Source organism: Mercenaria mercenaria, chromosome 3 (assembly GCF_021730395.1).
Source record: "Mercenaria mercenaria strain notata chromosome 3, MADL_Memer_1, whole genome shotgun sequence".
NCBI classification, from domain to species: Eukaryota; Metazoa; Mollusca; class Bivalvia; order Venerida; family Veneridae; genus Mercenaria; species Mercenaria mercenaria.
The window spans coordinates 957,061-973,632 of NC_069363.1; the positions used below are offsets into that span (position 1 = coordinate 957,061).

General features: G+C 34.3%; 1 protein-coding gene across 1 annotated transcript; it reads left to right on the plus strand.

Moving 5' to 3' along the window:
• The first annotated feature begins 371 nt into the window (after positions 1–371).
• On the plus strand, positions 372–5,471 carry LOC123545274 (uncharacterized). Its single transcript, XM_045331615.2, has 2 exons — positions 372–483; positions 3,490–5,471. Exons 1-2 carry the CDS (start codon positions 405–407, stop codon positions 4,683–4,685), a joined length of 1,275 nt encoding a protein of 424 aa, XP_045187550.2. The 5' UTR covers positions 372–404; the 3' UTR covers positions 4,686–5,471.
• Positions 5,472–16,572: the final 11,101 nt, after the last annotated feature.

The following is a 16,572-nucleotide window of genomic DNA, read 5'->3' on the forward strand; positions in this document are numbered from 1 at the left end:
GAACGGTAATTTCATATTATACACAATTGTGTCATTATTTGTTTGTTTTGGTTTAACGCCGTTTCTTTTCAACAGTATTTTAGTCATGTAACGGCTGTTAACCTAACCAGTTTTCCTGGGTTCTGTACCAGTACAAACATGTCATCCGCAAGTAACTGCCAACTTCCCCACATGAAAAAGAGGTAGAGGACTAATGATTTCAGACACAATGTCGTTTATCAAATTGTCACGGAGAACATACGCCCCACCCGAGGATCAAACTCACAACCCTGCGATCCGTAGATTGACGCTCTACCTACTGAGCTAAGCGGGCTGGCTATTACTGAATCAGGGATAAGATGATACATCAAAAATAAGCAGTTATATTTCTATTTCAGAGTTAGTTTGGGGACATTCAAATAAAGATGTATGGAAAGCATATTCGCAGGAAGACAGTTTTTCTATTCCTCTTTATTACAGTCTTTCTATTGGTTTATATCAAAGGTAAGATTACAAAGTTGTGTCGTTAAAGATTTGGTCTTCATTATGTCGCTTAAAGTAAGAATAGTAAGAATTTAACTGTTGGATATATTTCACAATAGTATGATTATCCGATAAGAATATGTTGTGACTTGAGGGTCAAACTTTTAAAGTACAATCAAATTTCTTTTGCTCGAACTCGTGCATAATGTGAGCACCTCTCCTTGCTCAAGCTTATCGTCAAATTCTTCCGAAGTCCCCGTATAGAGTATACTGATCATTATCTCGAACTACTGATTACTCGAACAAATTTTCCCGGTCCCATCGAGTTTGAGCGAGCGCAGTTTGACTGTATAGTAAACAAAGTCAATTACGAAAATAACCATTGAACGTTACTTATTTGCTTTGACAGCTTTATGCTTCATGACGACAAACATGTCACTGTCCACAATATTAGAAACTGTTTACTTAAACAAAATTCTAAAATGTCTACAATGGATATTTTTATGCCCCCCTTCGAAGAAGGAGGGGTATATTGTTTTGCAGATGTCGGTCGGTCGGTCGGTCTGTCGGTCGAAATGTAGACCAATCCGTTTCCGGATGATAACTCAAGAACGCTTTGGCCTTGGATCATGAAAGATGATAAGGAGGTTGATCATCACCAGCAGATGACCCCTATTGATTTTGAGGTCTGTATGTCAAAGGTCAAGGTCACAGGGACCCTGAATATTAAAACGGTTTCCGGATGATAACTCAAGAACACTTGGGCCTAGGATCATGAAAGTTGATAGAGAGGTTGATAATGACCAGCAGATGACCCCTATTGATTTTGAGGTCTGTATGTTAAAGGTCAAGGTCAGAGTGATCCTGAATATTAAAACGGTTTCCGGATGATAACTCAAGAATGCTTGAGCCTAGGATCATGAAAGTTGATAGAAAGGTTGGTAATGACCAGCAGATGATCTCTGTTGATTTTGAAGTCAATGTTTTAAAGGTCAAGGTCACAGTGACCCTGAACATGTAAACGGTTTCCGGATGATAACTGAAGAACACATAGGCCTAGGGTCACAAAAGTTTATAGGGGGATTGACCATGACCAGCAGATTACCCCTATTGATTTTGAGGTCAGTATGTCAAAGGTCAAGGTCACATTGACCAGGAACAGTAAAATGGTTTCCGGGCAGTAACTCGAGAACGCTTGGTCCTAGTGTCAGAAAAATTGACAGTTTGGTTGGTCATGATCAGCAAATGACTCCTGTTGATTTTGAGGTCATTAGATCAAAGGTCAAGGTCATATTGGCTAGGAACAGTTAAAACGGTTTCTGATCTTCTTTCCTAAAACCACAGAGCATAGGGCTTTGATATTTAGTATGAAGCATCATCTAGTGGTCCTCTACCAAGATGATTCAAATTTTTGCCCTGGGGTCTAATATGGCCCCGCCCCGGGGGTCACATGGTTTATTTAGACTTATATAGGGAAAATTTTTGAAGAACCTCTAGTCCAAAACCGCAGGGCCTAGGGCTTTGATATTTTGTATGTGACATCATCAAGTGGGCTTCTACTAAGATTATTCAAATTATCCCCCTAGGGTTAAATATAGCCCCGTCCCGGGAGTCACATGGCTTACATAGACTTATATAGGGAAAAACTTTGAAAATCTTCTTGTTCAAACCACAAAGACTAGGGCTTTGATATTTGTAATGTAGCATCATCTACTGATTCTCTACCAAGTTTGTTCAAATTATCCCCCTAGGGCCAAATATGGCCTCGCCCTGGGGGTCACATGGTTCATATAGACTTATATAGGGAAAAGCTTTTAAAATCTCCTTGTCAATAACCTACAACATTTAAATTTTGATCACATGTATGATTTTAAGTGGCAAGATGAACCTTGACATGAGTTGACCTTGACCTTGACCTAGTGACCTACTTTCACATTTCTGTAGCTACAGCCTTCGAATTTGGACCACATGCATAGTTTTGTGCACTGAAAAAAATTTTGACCTTGACCTAGTGACCTACTTTCACATTTTTGAACGTACAGGCTTCAAATTTGGACCACATGCATAGTTTTGTGTACCGAAATGAACTTTGATCTTGAGATTGACCTAGTGACCTGCTTTCATATTTTTGAAGGTACAGGCTTCAAATTTGGACCACATGCATAAGTTTTGTGTTCCAAAATGAAATTTGACCTTGATTTTGACCTAGTGATCTACTTTCACATTTCTCAAGCTACAGCCTTCAAATTTGGACCACGTGCATAGTTTTGTGTACCAAAAATAAATTTGACCTTGACATTGACCTAATGACCTACATTCACTTTTTAAAGGTACAGGCTTCAAATTTGGACCACATGCATAGTTTTGTGTACCGAAATGAACTTTGATCTTGAGATTGACCTAGTGACCTACTTTCACATTTCTGATTGTACAGACTTCAGACTTGGACCGCATGCATATTTTTGTGTTCTGAATTGAAATTTGACATTGGTTTTTACCTGCTACCTACTTTCTCCAAATTTGAAGCACATGCATATTTCTGTCTAATGAAATGTACTTTGACCTTGATATTGATCTACTACTAGTGACCTACTTTCGCATTTATCAAGCCACAGCTTTCAAATTTGGACCACATACACATTATTCTGTACCGAAATGAAATTTGACCTTGATTTTGACATTGAGCTACTCGTGAAATTTGGAACATTCAAAAATGGCTCAGTGGATGACACCAAGATCACTTTGTAATATCTTGATAAGTTAGTTAAGTTAAAGGTCAATGTCAGATTAAACCAGAACGGTAGAACTTCTGTTTACAGTGAGCATATAATTTCTGTTCCTTGTGCAATTACTAAATGCATCAAAGGGGGGAGGGGGTGGAGGGTGGGGGCATTTCGTGTTCGACGAGCTCTTGTTATTGTAATATTGACGAGAGTAAGACATCACGTGCTGTCACTGTATAAAACCGCTCCAGAGTTGCAAGCTTGTGCTTTAATATTTGAATCACGTTAAATATTTATTTTTTAGGAGCAAACTTTCTAGCAATATCAAAACTAGGTATAGACGTCAAGAAATGGTTTCTTTTGTCGCAAATAAATGATTCCCGACATCAATTACAAACTTTCAAGATGATAAACATAGAAATACAGAAGAAGAGGAAAGATGACATATATGCATACTGTAAAGCCACTAGAGTCCCTAAGACATCTGCAAATAGTACTGTGCCGCTTATTTACAATAATAATTATAGCCTATGCTACTTTGATATGCCAAAAATAGGATCTACTTTCATTAAACAAATGTTTTCCGTGCTTAAACATGGTGTAGAATATGCAAAAAATAATTTTAGCATATCACGTAATAAGGTTCACAGTGGAGTACAAACAAGAGAACGATTTCATTATAACGACACATTAGAGAAAACATTGACTATAGTTCCTGTTCGAAATCCATACTCTAGATTATTTTCTGCATTTATTGATAAGGTGTATTTGCTAAGTAGTGTTGATTTACGATTAAAAATTATTGCAAATAAGTATCAATACAGCTTATCAGATCTAAAAGACCTTGCACAACCTGGTTATAATTACACAAGTGAACTTTCAGTGACTTTTCAGGACTTCCTTGATTATGCATTAAGTCCAAGAGCAGAAAAGAATATTCTATATGATCATTATAGCAGATGTTTTACGCGATTGCAACTTTTGATATGCAACTCTAACAGGTATATCGTAGTGAAACAGGAATCTTTTGAAACGGACATTCAACACGTTCTGCAGTCCGTAGGAATAGATACAGCACAACCTAAAATATATAATAGGATAATTAAATCACTCCACGAGTCGCGTGTTGAAGACAACATTCCCGGAATAGTCAAAGTTACATTTCACTTTGCAGGAAGACATGCTGAATTATGGAATGGGCCCATTGTAGCAGAAAGGCTATGGCATTCATTTCAAATTCAGGGTTATGTCAGCAAAAACACCCCCTTTCCCAAAAGGTACTTTAACTCTAAGAATACATACATGAATTCAAACACTACTTTGACAATTTTCTTACATGAAATGCAAAAAGGAAAGTTGTCTCGATCAGAAAGTTTGATACAAAGGAAGGAAGCAATGTTAAATGCTTATAAATGCTTGCCAAAAAGCGTTATTCGAAAAATACAAGCTTTGTATGATTGTGATTTTAAAGCTTTCGGGTATGATAAAACATTGATGTAACAAAGTGAAATAAAATAGATATCAACACGTATTAAACAGAAGAGTTTTGAAAACCTTCCTCGTGTTGCAAATCTTTAAGAATTGTAAATAACATTTATGTTTTTTTTGTTGTCTTTTTTAAAGCGACAAACATAGTTTATAAAAATTGCCATTCAACCGCAAATATTTACATTTACTTTATGTTGTATGGGAAAAGAAAAATGAAATGTAAACAACATTGGCACAATAATATGATGGTTTCCGCTAAATCTTACATCACAAACGCACATATAAATGTTGTCGTTAGAAGAAAAATCATTGAATATAGGACACTTAGATTTGAAAAGGAGCATTAAATACTGTACATTAGAAAATCAAATTGACACGACTATGTGATATTTACTTCATTTTTAGAAACATCAGTGCCGATTGGTTAAGGTAGCTGACTTTAATTAACTTATCGCTTACCACTGTGGGTTCGAGCCAGCCTAGGTTTAACGTTTAAACCTTCATTTTAGGACGCCATCCAACTGACTTACGGACTTATTTAGTTCTATCTGAACATTGAAAGTCACCATATTACTTATAATCTTGTGAATGTGCTTATTAAATTAAGTCAAACCCACTGGTATGATATGCGTGTCAATATGACACACAGCCATGAAATTTTGTATTCCTCAAACGCTTTCGCTAAAGAAGTATATTTAGAAAAGAAGTATTTTTGAGGCTGTAGATAATTTTAGCAATAGAGCTAACGTGCCCAGGCTCCATTGTTTTGTTTTTTCCTTTCTATAGTTACTGTAGTGATCAAAGTTTAAAAAGTTAGTGAATAGCGCGAAATAAAAATGAAACGGATTTCTTGCAATCTTGTCACATTATTAAAATTGTCCCTCAAAATCATTTGAGTTCATCTTTATCACCGCATGGCATCTTGAGAAGTAAAACATTCTATATATTTCTATTGTTTATCTGTTCTTTATTGTTCATAAATTCTCGTGTAACTTAGAACGGATAGTATGTGTCAGAATAATTTGTATCTTTGATATATTGATAACGTAACACATTAAGCACAGATAGAGCTTGACTCCCTTTTCATGTTGTCATTGCTAAAAATTTTGTTGAATTACTGTAATTAATAGAATTTGGATCATTTGTGACTGACCTGACTTGGGGTCATTATATGGATAGCTGGGTCACAGCATCACACATTATGTCATATATAAAAGTTAAAGGAAACCAGATATTTGATAGAGCAAGTACTCGTTGTAAAACGCTATGTTTACATTTTGACCAATCAGAAACAAGTTCTAAAAATAGCACGTCTGCTGGGGCATAAATAGGTAGATGGATGACAGAGAGCTCGTTCGGTATCCAGCGGTTGAAGAAGACACATCGAGGATTCAACTAATAATTTATCCCAGTACCTTGGTAAGGAGACTATTGCAGTTACTCTGTCAGGGCGGATAAATTATTAAAAAGAAGACTTTGGAAGTTTTAGACTAAAGAAGAGTTGCAGAATTTCAATAAGGTTTCGAGCTATAGGGCAAGCGCATAGGAGTTTTACCTTAATGGTAGTTGAATGCTATATACGATAGCATATATAGACTGAGCATCGGGAAGCTGAGACAGAGACCCAGAGTTTGGTAATCTACTGAGATAGTAGGAGTAGACGGTTCAGCGTTATTGGCGAAGTACAACCAAGGCATCGGGGTTATACCTATACGGTAGTTGAATGCTACATATGATAGCATATAGGCGCTGAGCATCCAGGAGTCAGGGCATTCATACAGAGCTAAGAGGACAGAGGGCAAGCATCTATGCGATAGGACTCCTATGTTGTTGATTCAAAGACATTGTCTGACGGGAACTACAACAAACAGACCAGTCATGTATAGAGTCTCCAGCCTACAGGAGTTTGAGCTAATTAAAAATTGTTAGTTTGAAATATTTAATGATTTGCCTGATTCCTAGCTCATAATTGAAATCATTTACGAATCATTGGTACACGAATCATTTATGCAAGGTACCAGAGGAAAGTTGTATATACGAGATATATGGTCGCACCAGCTATACGTTTTAACAAAGGACATTCTATTTTGTTTGTCAGCTAGGCTAAGACATAGTCACCTTAGGGATAGGACCCATTTTGTTATTCAAGATACAAAAGACGTAGGCACTTCCCTGGGTCATATAACCAGTATCCTGACAGTATGGGTTTTTGGCTATCGCTGTACTATATTGGTTTTTAAGACAGTCCACTGCTAGGCATGCCCACTTTTCTACCTTTTACAGCGGGCGCAGTCGTCACGTTGTAACATGCAAAGGTACAGGAGCCGTGGGATCGATCCCTCAGTATTCAAACTAAAATTATTAACATTCATTTATGATTACCTTAACTCATTAACACCTGCAGCCATATCGCCGCTTAATTACTGGTATCAATTTTCCGATACATTCCTGAGCCACTTATCAATTTATCTGCTTTGTATGCCTGTGGATTTTCACTGATAATCAATAATCGATAAGATCTAGGTATCCTTTGATCAAAATTAGGGACAAACATCTGTTTATAAAAGATGAATAAAACTGAAATTTTCACAACTGATACTACAATTCATGATCTAATCAATAATTTAAAATTTACAATTATTTTGATTTGCAAAATTGTCTTACAGGCCAACTGAAGTAACATGAATATGGAAAACTGCAATATTCAAGAAAGATTGGACATAGAAAAACAGCCATTATTTGATTATTTTATATTAATTCAAATATCATCTATTGCTAAACGTTAAAGCAAATGCCATTATGAAAGAACAAGATTATACTTTATTTAATAAAATTAAAAATACTGAATAAAAAAGAAAGATTCTGCGGTATAATGGAATGAGAAGATAAAACAGGCAATACCTACAAATAACTTTCTAATTCCGATATTTTATGATGAGTACATGTATATTAAAATAACATGTTTAAATAATAAATATTTTGATTGTTTCGATCGCTTCCGGGTTTTATAAATCTTTAGAGTATAATATTTTCATTGGTTGACTTTGACAGCAGCCCAATCGATGGTACTCTTGCAAACGTAAAATCACGCCACGCGGCATACAGTACTATCAGGCGGATAGCGCATTTATGCGATCCACGGCATACAGGCCTGTTATCATTTGACGGATAAATACGACATGCGGTACTCGATAAGAGTTAAAATGAACGCATAAATGCGATCTGCGTCCTTAATGAGTTAATTCGAGATCCCGGTTATGTGCTTCTTTTCTTATGGACCAGGAAAACTGGGTCTTCTTTATTTTGCAGTATCCTCACAAACATGAAAACATCTTTAATCATTTTCATTGTTTGTGCTATTAGTATAGTTTATATACAATTTAATGATATTCTAATACAATTACGTTTTCCGAAACGGAGCACAGCGTCTTTATAACAGACTTATAGTTTAAACGCCCCTTTTCATTAAGATTTGAATTTCCCAGAGAGGTGTGGCCAACATTGTATGTACAATATGTCAGTGGATGTAATAATAAATACATAGTAGACGACTCACTTATCGAGTAGTTTGTCGAACACAATATTACATTTTTATTCAATGAAAACATAATATGCAGTTTTGACTTAAAATAACAGCTCTATTTAAGGAGCTATAGCTTTAAAATTAAACAAGACAAAGCAATAGACACTGTCGGCTGATTTTACTCAGCATTTATATACATTAAGCGCACTCTTGTTTATTTTAGACCAGTAGAGATAATTGATCTCCAGTTTACTTTGGATATATATAAATAGCAACAATTAGTGCACTTCCCATACGCATCCTGGTCAATGCTATATTAAAATCGTGGAGAAAATGAAGAGTGATAGGTGCAGAAAGGTAAACCTTGAATTCTGAAAGTACAAGTTGCTTTAAAAAAAGAAAAACAGTTTGATATTTATATACTTGGTCCGTTCATTATATAGACGTTATTTCTTGTATGTAGTCCCTGTTTTGGCAGTTACTCTCCCTCCCTGAATATGAGAAATCCATAATAGGCGGACCTATGGATACTCATTAAATTTGTACTACTTCTTGATTAAGTAGACCATTTTCAGTTATGAAATAATATAAAAATAAGTTGTGAATTGTTTGAAAATCCTTTGCTTGACATTGGATAAAAGAGCATCCTCCAGTTTGTTCGTCTTTTTTGCCGCTATATGTAGCTTTTACCGGTGATAGTTACAGCAAAAATTGAAGAAACTGCAGACCATAGCAACAGAAAATCAAGACTTGTTCGTACGTACGAACAAAATTCCAAATTGCATTTACAAATTCTTTTTCATTTTTGTCACATTTGTTCGTACGTAACTGCAGCCTGGATTTATTCGTACGTGCGAACAATAATCCAAAATTCTATATTATTTTTCAGTTCTGACATTCTGTTCGAACAGCACAGATTTAGAAATTCTTTTTCATTTCTCACATTTGTTCGTACGTACGAACAACATCAGAAAAAAATGCATATCATTTTTGAGTACTGATATTTTGTTCGTACGTACGAACAAATCTGTGGAGTGTATGCATTTGAAAAATGTCCAAAACATCCAAATAATTTCCATATCAGTCTGGGCTGTTCGTACGTACGAACAAATGTGAGAACTGAAAAAGAATCACTGCAATTTGGAATATTGTTCGTGCGTTGAACAAGTCCAGGGACTGTATGCAAGAGATTCATTTTCAGTTATGACATTTTGTGCGTACGTACGAACAAATGTGAGAACTGAAAGATAATCTGTATGCATTTGGAATATTGTTCGTATGTACAAACAAATCTGGGCATTGTCTGCATTTGAAAAAAAATGTTAAGACGTCCAAACAATTTCTAAAACAGCCTTTCTCAGTTTTCACATTTGTTCGTACGTACGGATAATATTCTAAAATGCATAAAGATTCTTTCTTCAGTTCTGATATTTTGTTCGTGCAGTTAGTAAAACTTTGGAGAAGACCATGCAATGAGGCTTCAGACCAAGTTTGATGAAGATCCATCAAGCGGTTCATGAGAAGAAGTCGTTCCATGGGTGGGGGGGGGGGGGGGCATTTGAACAAACTTGAGAAAGGACCTTATAGTGATGCTACAGATCAAGTTTGATGAAAATCCATCAAACGATTGATTAGAAGAAAGGTATTTCTATTTTTAGCTTTAGTTGTCCCTAAAAGGGTTTTAGTGCCCATATTTGAACAGTTATGTGAGAGGACCTTATAATGATGCTACAGAATAAGTTTGTTGAAAGATCCATTAAGCGGTTCATGGGAAGAAGTCGTTTATTTTTGTTTTCTATTTTCAACTCTAGCGACCCCTAAAAGAGGCCAAGATCCCCCATTTGAACAAACTTAATAGAGGACCATATAATGATGCTAAATTTGATGAAGATCCTTCAAATGATTCATGAGAAGAAGTCTTTTAAATGCTTTTTCTATTTTTAGCTCTAAGAGTCCCTAAAAGGTACCAAGTGCCCCCATTATAACAAATATGTGAGAGGACCTAACAATGATACTACAGACCATGTTTGATGAAGATTTATTAGGCAGTTCATGAGAAGAAGTTTTTAAAGGTATTTCTATTTTTAGCTCTAGCTTCCTCTAAAAAAGCCAAATGCCCCAGTTTGAACAAACTTGATAGAGGACCTCACCAGAATGCTACAGAGCAAATTTGGTGTTATTCTGACAAGTAGGTTTAGAGATGTTTCAGTAAAAATGTGGACGACGGACGAAAGACGACGCACGGCCATCCACCCTATACTAATAGGTGAGGGGAGGGTCGGGGGTGGGTGGTGGGGGGGGGGGGGCAATAGGGTCTACCATGCATCACCCCTAGACTTTTTTTCATAGGTACCAAAATGGACCAACTCTTTCAAAATAAAAAAAGTGAAAAAAATCTTTTGAACTATATATGAAATCACTGTTTCCATTGCAACAGTTCATTTTTGGAAAGGACAACCATATAGATGATAATCAGTCATATCTTGGTCAGTTTTGGTGATAAAACAATAAAAATGGTATCAAAATGGAGCTAAGACATTTACCTTAACATAGCAGTATTTTTATGTTAATTAACTAATTTGCATATTCATGAATATTAATGAGAATGTTACAAAATGACAAAATTCTATTAGAAAATAATATTTTTCTAGGTTTTAAATCAATAAACATGTATCAAACAGTTTTGATCAAGTCTCTCAGTGTATTCTTAAATATACTCGGTAAAAAGTTCTGCACACACGGATGTTTTGGGTGACTATATTTTTATTATATGCTACAAAACAAACATGATATTTCAGATTAAACTTTATTCAAAGCTTAACATAGTACTGAAAACGAAAATAAAATCCAAGTATCCCTTCTTGAGTATTCCATGAAAAAAGTCCCAAAGTGTCCTCTGTCAAAAATGGTTAAATCACTGTTTTACTACATAACAATAATAATGCGTATATCCTCCACGCTGAATGTGACACTCTGCTTGATACCGCTGATTAAGACGAACAACAGTACTTCCAAATATCGCTGCAGAATCCTGAGGTCGCATGCTAGCTTGTAAATATCCCAGGGCACGAGCCCGGTCTTCATTAGTTAGTCGTCTTCACGGACGCCTTGGCAGTACATTAGCCATTACTATGACAGTGGTCAAACTTTGAATATGGATCGCAAGTTTATTTTCTTTTATAAAATTCATTTTACAAACAAAGTAATTAAGTTACTAGGTGTTTGATTGATCAACAATAGAATAAATTACTCATATTCAGGATTTTGTCTCTGTGTATGGTCAGTGTGTAAGGAAAGAATTCAAGCAAGACTGTTCTGAACACTTTTCAAATTTACTGCTAATTTTGCCATTTTTGAAGGCTTACCCCCACTGCATATAAACTGTTATAACTTGATCATTTATGTATCCATTTTCATTCTGTTTCGACCAGTGTCCTTGTAACAGATATCTGTTGACTATGATAAATCCAGAAATGCATGTATGTTTTTTTAATTTGCGCTATAATGAAGAAAACACCCAAGTGTGCAGGACTTTTTTTACCGAGTTTAGTATTTTCTAACACTGATGGTAAATATTTTACTCCAAAATAGGTATGTTTAGCTAATTTGCATAAAATTAACCTCTACCACAACCAACGTCTCAGGAAACAAGATTCCACTAAAATGATATAATTAATTGTTATCAATAAAAAAAAACAATTGTGTGAGCTATATTCTTTGGAAATGTAGTTTAAACACCTTTCTGAAGGAGGAATCAGTATGTAACATACTCTATACATGTTACGTTACCATTTCAATAACATTGTTTTATTACATCAATTATTTAGAAAATATAGATCAGACAGTTTTGATCTGGTCTTGATGTCTCTCAGTATTTTCTAGAATAGTATTTTGTTACTCTGAAGGTAATTTTTTTTTTCTACATTAGGTATTTTAGCTAAATTGCATAAATTATTCTATGCTAAAACAGACATCTCTGGAAATAAGATATAACTAAAACTGAACAACATGATGAAATTAACTGTAATCAATAAACTTAAGTTATTTGAGCTATATCATATGAAAATATAGTGTAAATGCTTATTTGAAGGAGGAATCTGTTTGTTACATACTTTACACCTGTTACTTTACCATTCTAGTAATCTTGTTTTATTGTATCGTTATTTTCTCAGCAAAAATAGTAGAGGAATATTTAGTTATCAAGTTATTAAATTATCTTACAAAATAGTATAGTTCCATAACGGCGCTTTAAAATACGTTACCAATGTATATTACTGTATTTAGAAATACGTAGGGAGACATTTAAATCATTGTTATCAATAGTTTGATATCATTGATTTGTTAAAATTTTAAAGTATTAATTCTAACATTCTTTCTTTACTTTTGTTAACCAAGCAATCATCTGAAACATTCATTACACATTCAATGTTCCTTTTTCATTTTGAATTAATGCATCTATCAGTTAAATTATACTTATATCAGTTTCTTAATTATGATGTTCTTTTATTTGATGGTTTCAATATTGTTGTCAATAATAACATTTCACATCGATTATGTATTTTTATGCATATATTCTGTATATATTAATTATGTATAAATTCCTGCTAACATCCATACACTGATAAAGGGTTTTTTAGTTTGAGAAAAACATGCATTGTATTAAGATATTTATGGGCTTATTAATAAATTATTCACTGTTGAAAAGCAGCACTGAACAAAAACTAAAAACGATAAGAAAAATTCAGGTACTTTAAGTAATTTTTAGATTTAAACTTGTGAAATTGCAAAAAAACGCCAAGAATGTGAACAATATTAAATGTTTGAAAACCAAAATTGTTAAGAAAACAATTACATAATGATATTCAAAACTTCTAGGAAGATACTGAGTTCCTTCTGAACGACACTTCAGAGTTGCTGAAAACATGTTGCAATTGACTTTACAAAGATCTTTTAGAAGCAAAGAACGCAACCAAGCAAATACTAATAAATAGCAGAATCAGTTGGGTCAAGTCTGTTTATGAGAGGTAACAAAGTGTGAAAAGCACATAAGGACCCTTAGCACTGGCTTAAGAGGAATTCTGTTCTATTAGTAAACATGGTCCAAAAAGGCCAGAAAATCTAACAACACTGAAACCAAGTACGAGGAGACTTTTTATAAATATCACATGGCACTTAAAGACTTTTTTGTGAGAGCAAATATTTTTTTAAGATGGTCCTTTGGAAGCATAACAACACAACCAAGTAAAATAACAGCTGATTTGATTTGATTGTTTCTGTTCGTTAAATGGAATGAAATGTGAAATTGCCCTCACACCCCTAGCTCTAGCTTAAACAGTGTTCTGTAATAGTAACATCGTATGGATAAGTGAAAACTGAAATTTAAAATTAGATGAAATGTCCGAAAAATATGAACTGCACACAATTTGAGGCAGCAGTGTTACATGAAAATCACATTCTGCACGTCTTGATTAAGATGTGACTTACAATATTTTCACTTTAATGTTACCTAATATAGCATATTTGCTCTCTTGTTGGTTAGCTGTTATGAATAATATGTTGCGTTATAACATATTGATTATAGTATAGAAAGCAACTGACAAAAGAAGATCATAGGCTCTCAAACATCACTTTATTTTTATGAATGACATTTGATTACACTTTAATTCTGAAGCAATTTGTATCATGCTGTCGAGATCTTGCTACAGTTTGAACTTTTGACAAAGACAGGTCATGCCTTTGTCATAACCTTTGGTACTTAACTTAATTGATAATCACACTTCATTTGTTATGACTGATGCATAACTTCTCTTAGTGGTGTTTCTCTGAATGTTCCGGTATATCCAGGAATATTGCTGTGACAGGAAAGGCCGTACCGGCGATAGTAACCATCAGAACAAATCAACACCCTTTACAATATATACAAATTTATTTACATAAGATGATTATTAACAATGAATAGATGATATGGAAAAAAAATCTGTTTATAAGAAAGAAAAAAAAAACAAAGTTCCATTTCTATGTGACGTGGCACAGTTCTTTAATTTAATTGCGAACTTTAAGTAGCACAAACAATATATAACGTATCTTCAAATCAAGTCCCTTTAAACCGTGAATACGTTGAGTCCGTTTTGGCTCCCTGTGGTGGTAGGTGATTGCATCCCTGAGCTGACTTCAGAGGATAACAAAAATCATCGTCTTTGCGGTTTACGGCACAACCATGGGACGAAAGCTCTGCGCTGGGAATATCACATCCAGGCGAGTGAAGACAAGTGAACCTCGGGCATTGTACTTCCGGGTTATGACATCACCAGGTAAAATCGTCTGGCGGAAGAAGCTGAAATATATAACATATGGTAAGCACCATAGCAAAACAAATAAGTCAGGGCATAAAACAGCTCCTTTGGGTACACCATACCTCCGTAGGCTCCCATAGATAATACGTGCTACTTATACAAAATATATGTGCTACTAAGTTCAGACGTCACCTGATTAAAATGCGTCACTAATTACTTCTATTATTACAAAGATTACTTACTTAAAAGACTAAAGTTAAAGTATGAAAAAGATATGAAAAGTTTATGATGAAACAATATAGTAATGGAAATGATAAACTGCAGCTATTATTTACAACTACAAATTAACAAACTTCAATGTAAATCAAATGTTATATCATAGTCGGCATCCATATAATATCTAATGCCATACACTAAAACGGACATTGTATGTACATGCAATAGACCGGCACACAATTTCATATTACAATAATATATTACATACATGGTACTAGACTTGCCATCTAGATTTATACATAAAAATACAATGCAGTAATGGCGTTCCATAACAACGAAATGTTTGACATATGTTTTTGAAACAGTGCACTTTACAATTATCATGTTACAAATTTCAGTACAATTTTACATCTTATATAAACGAAACATTTTAGATTCCTCTTTCAAAATAATTTACAAAAGTCTGAAAAATTTAATAAATTATCCTGACATACCGAAACTAGCTAAAATCATATGCCGAAAAGTAAATGTTACAGAATTCTGTAGAATGCACAAAAATTTACCAAATAAAAATCGTAATGCAAAAATTATACAAAAATCTAACAAATAAATTTTTTACCTCGATCGAGCATAAATTTCTAGCAAGAAAAATTAGTCAGGCATAGATTCGTCTATAATGTCGGAAGGTGGTGTGCGCAAGGCATATCTAGTCCAGTCTATTTAAAGGGTAATGTCCCGCCAAATACTAAATTTCATGGGACTCACGGCTAAGCCGTGAATTCCGACTATTTGTATTTCCACGGGATTCACGATATAGACGGGGAATCTGACTACTTTAGCGCGGATTGAAATTGACAATTTAAGGCCCGTTATAGTGTTTTTTTGGGATAAAAACATAAATTACTGAAGTTTATAAAATATCAACTTTCTTATTACTGAACCGAATTTAATGAAATTTACATGGAAATTTAAGTTATGAAATTCAGAAAAACATGAGAGGTATTTTTTGCGTGAAATCTGACATTTACCTCAATAACTTAAAAATTTACAAAAAGATGATGCAATACCTGCATTTACACTACAGATAAAATAAGGCCCGTATGTCAATTTGTGACAATTGCATCACATAATACAATTTAGTCCTTTTCTGTACAATTTAAAATATTAAAAAAAGATTTTGTACATTTTGCCATTCTTGTAAACGTTTCAAAATGACAACAATATTTTTTTTTATTTCATATCTATGAAGTTTTATACATTTTTATATCTTGATTTGGTATTACTAAAACAGTTTTGCCAACCTGGTAAAAGTTTTAAATCTAAAGTGTTTACTTAAATACCTGCATATTTTCTTTTGTTTGTTAGTTTTAGTTTATCACCGCTTTGCAACAGAATTCAGGCATGTAATATTGAGCAGTTAACGTAACAAGTGTCCCTGGATTCTGTACCGGAACTACTCAGTTCTCTACAGGCAAGTGCTAAGTTATCCGTGTGTGTGTGTTCGGGTTTAACGTCTTTTTCAACAATTTTTCAGTCATATAAACGACGGTACTAAGTTCTCCGTATTATACAGGTGTAAGTCTATTGACTTCAGACATAATATCTTTATCGAATCGTCATGGAGTGCAAAGGTCTCATCCATATATCTGAATCAAGACCCTATGATTCGTCCTATCGAGCTAGGGTTGGTTTTGTATATATTCTTATAATGCTACAATTTCTAAAATTAAAAAAAAAATCTTATAAATCTTGATTTTTATACACAGGACGACTGCACATATCACCTGTAGGATCATAATATAATGAACGCACAGATGGATATTATTGTATGTTTTATTGAAATTCCATCTAAAATTATAGTTACATG

Bases quoted from the DNA above. Each gene is read 5' to 3' on its own strand.
- LOC123545274 (XM_045331615.2), top strand. From the start codon at position 405: ATGTATGGAAAGCATATTCGCAGGAAGACAGTTTTTCTATTCCTCTTT. The intron at 484-3,489 runs GTAAGATTACAA...TTTATTTTTTAG, and splicing joins TCTATTGGTTTATATCAAAG to GAGCAAACTTTCTAGCAATA.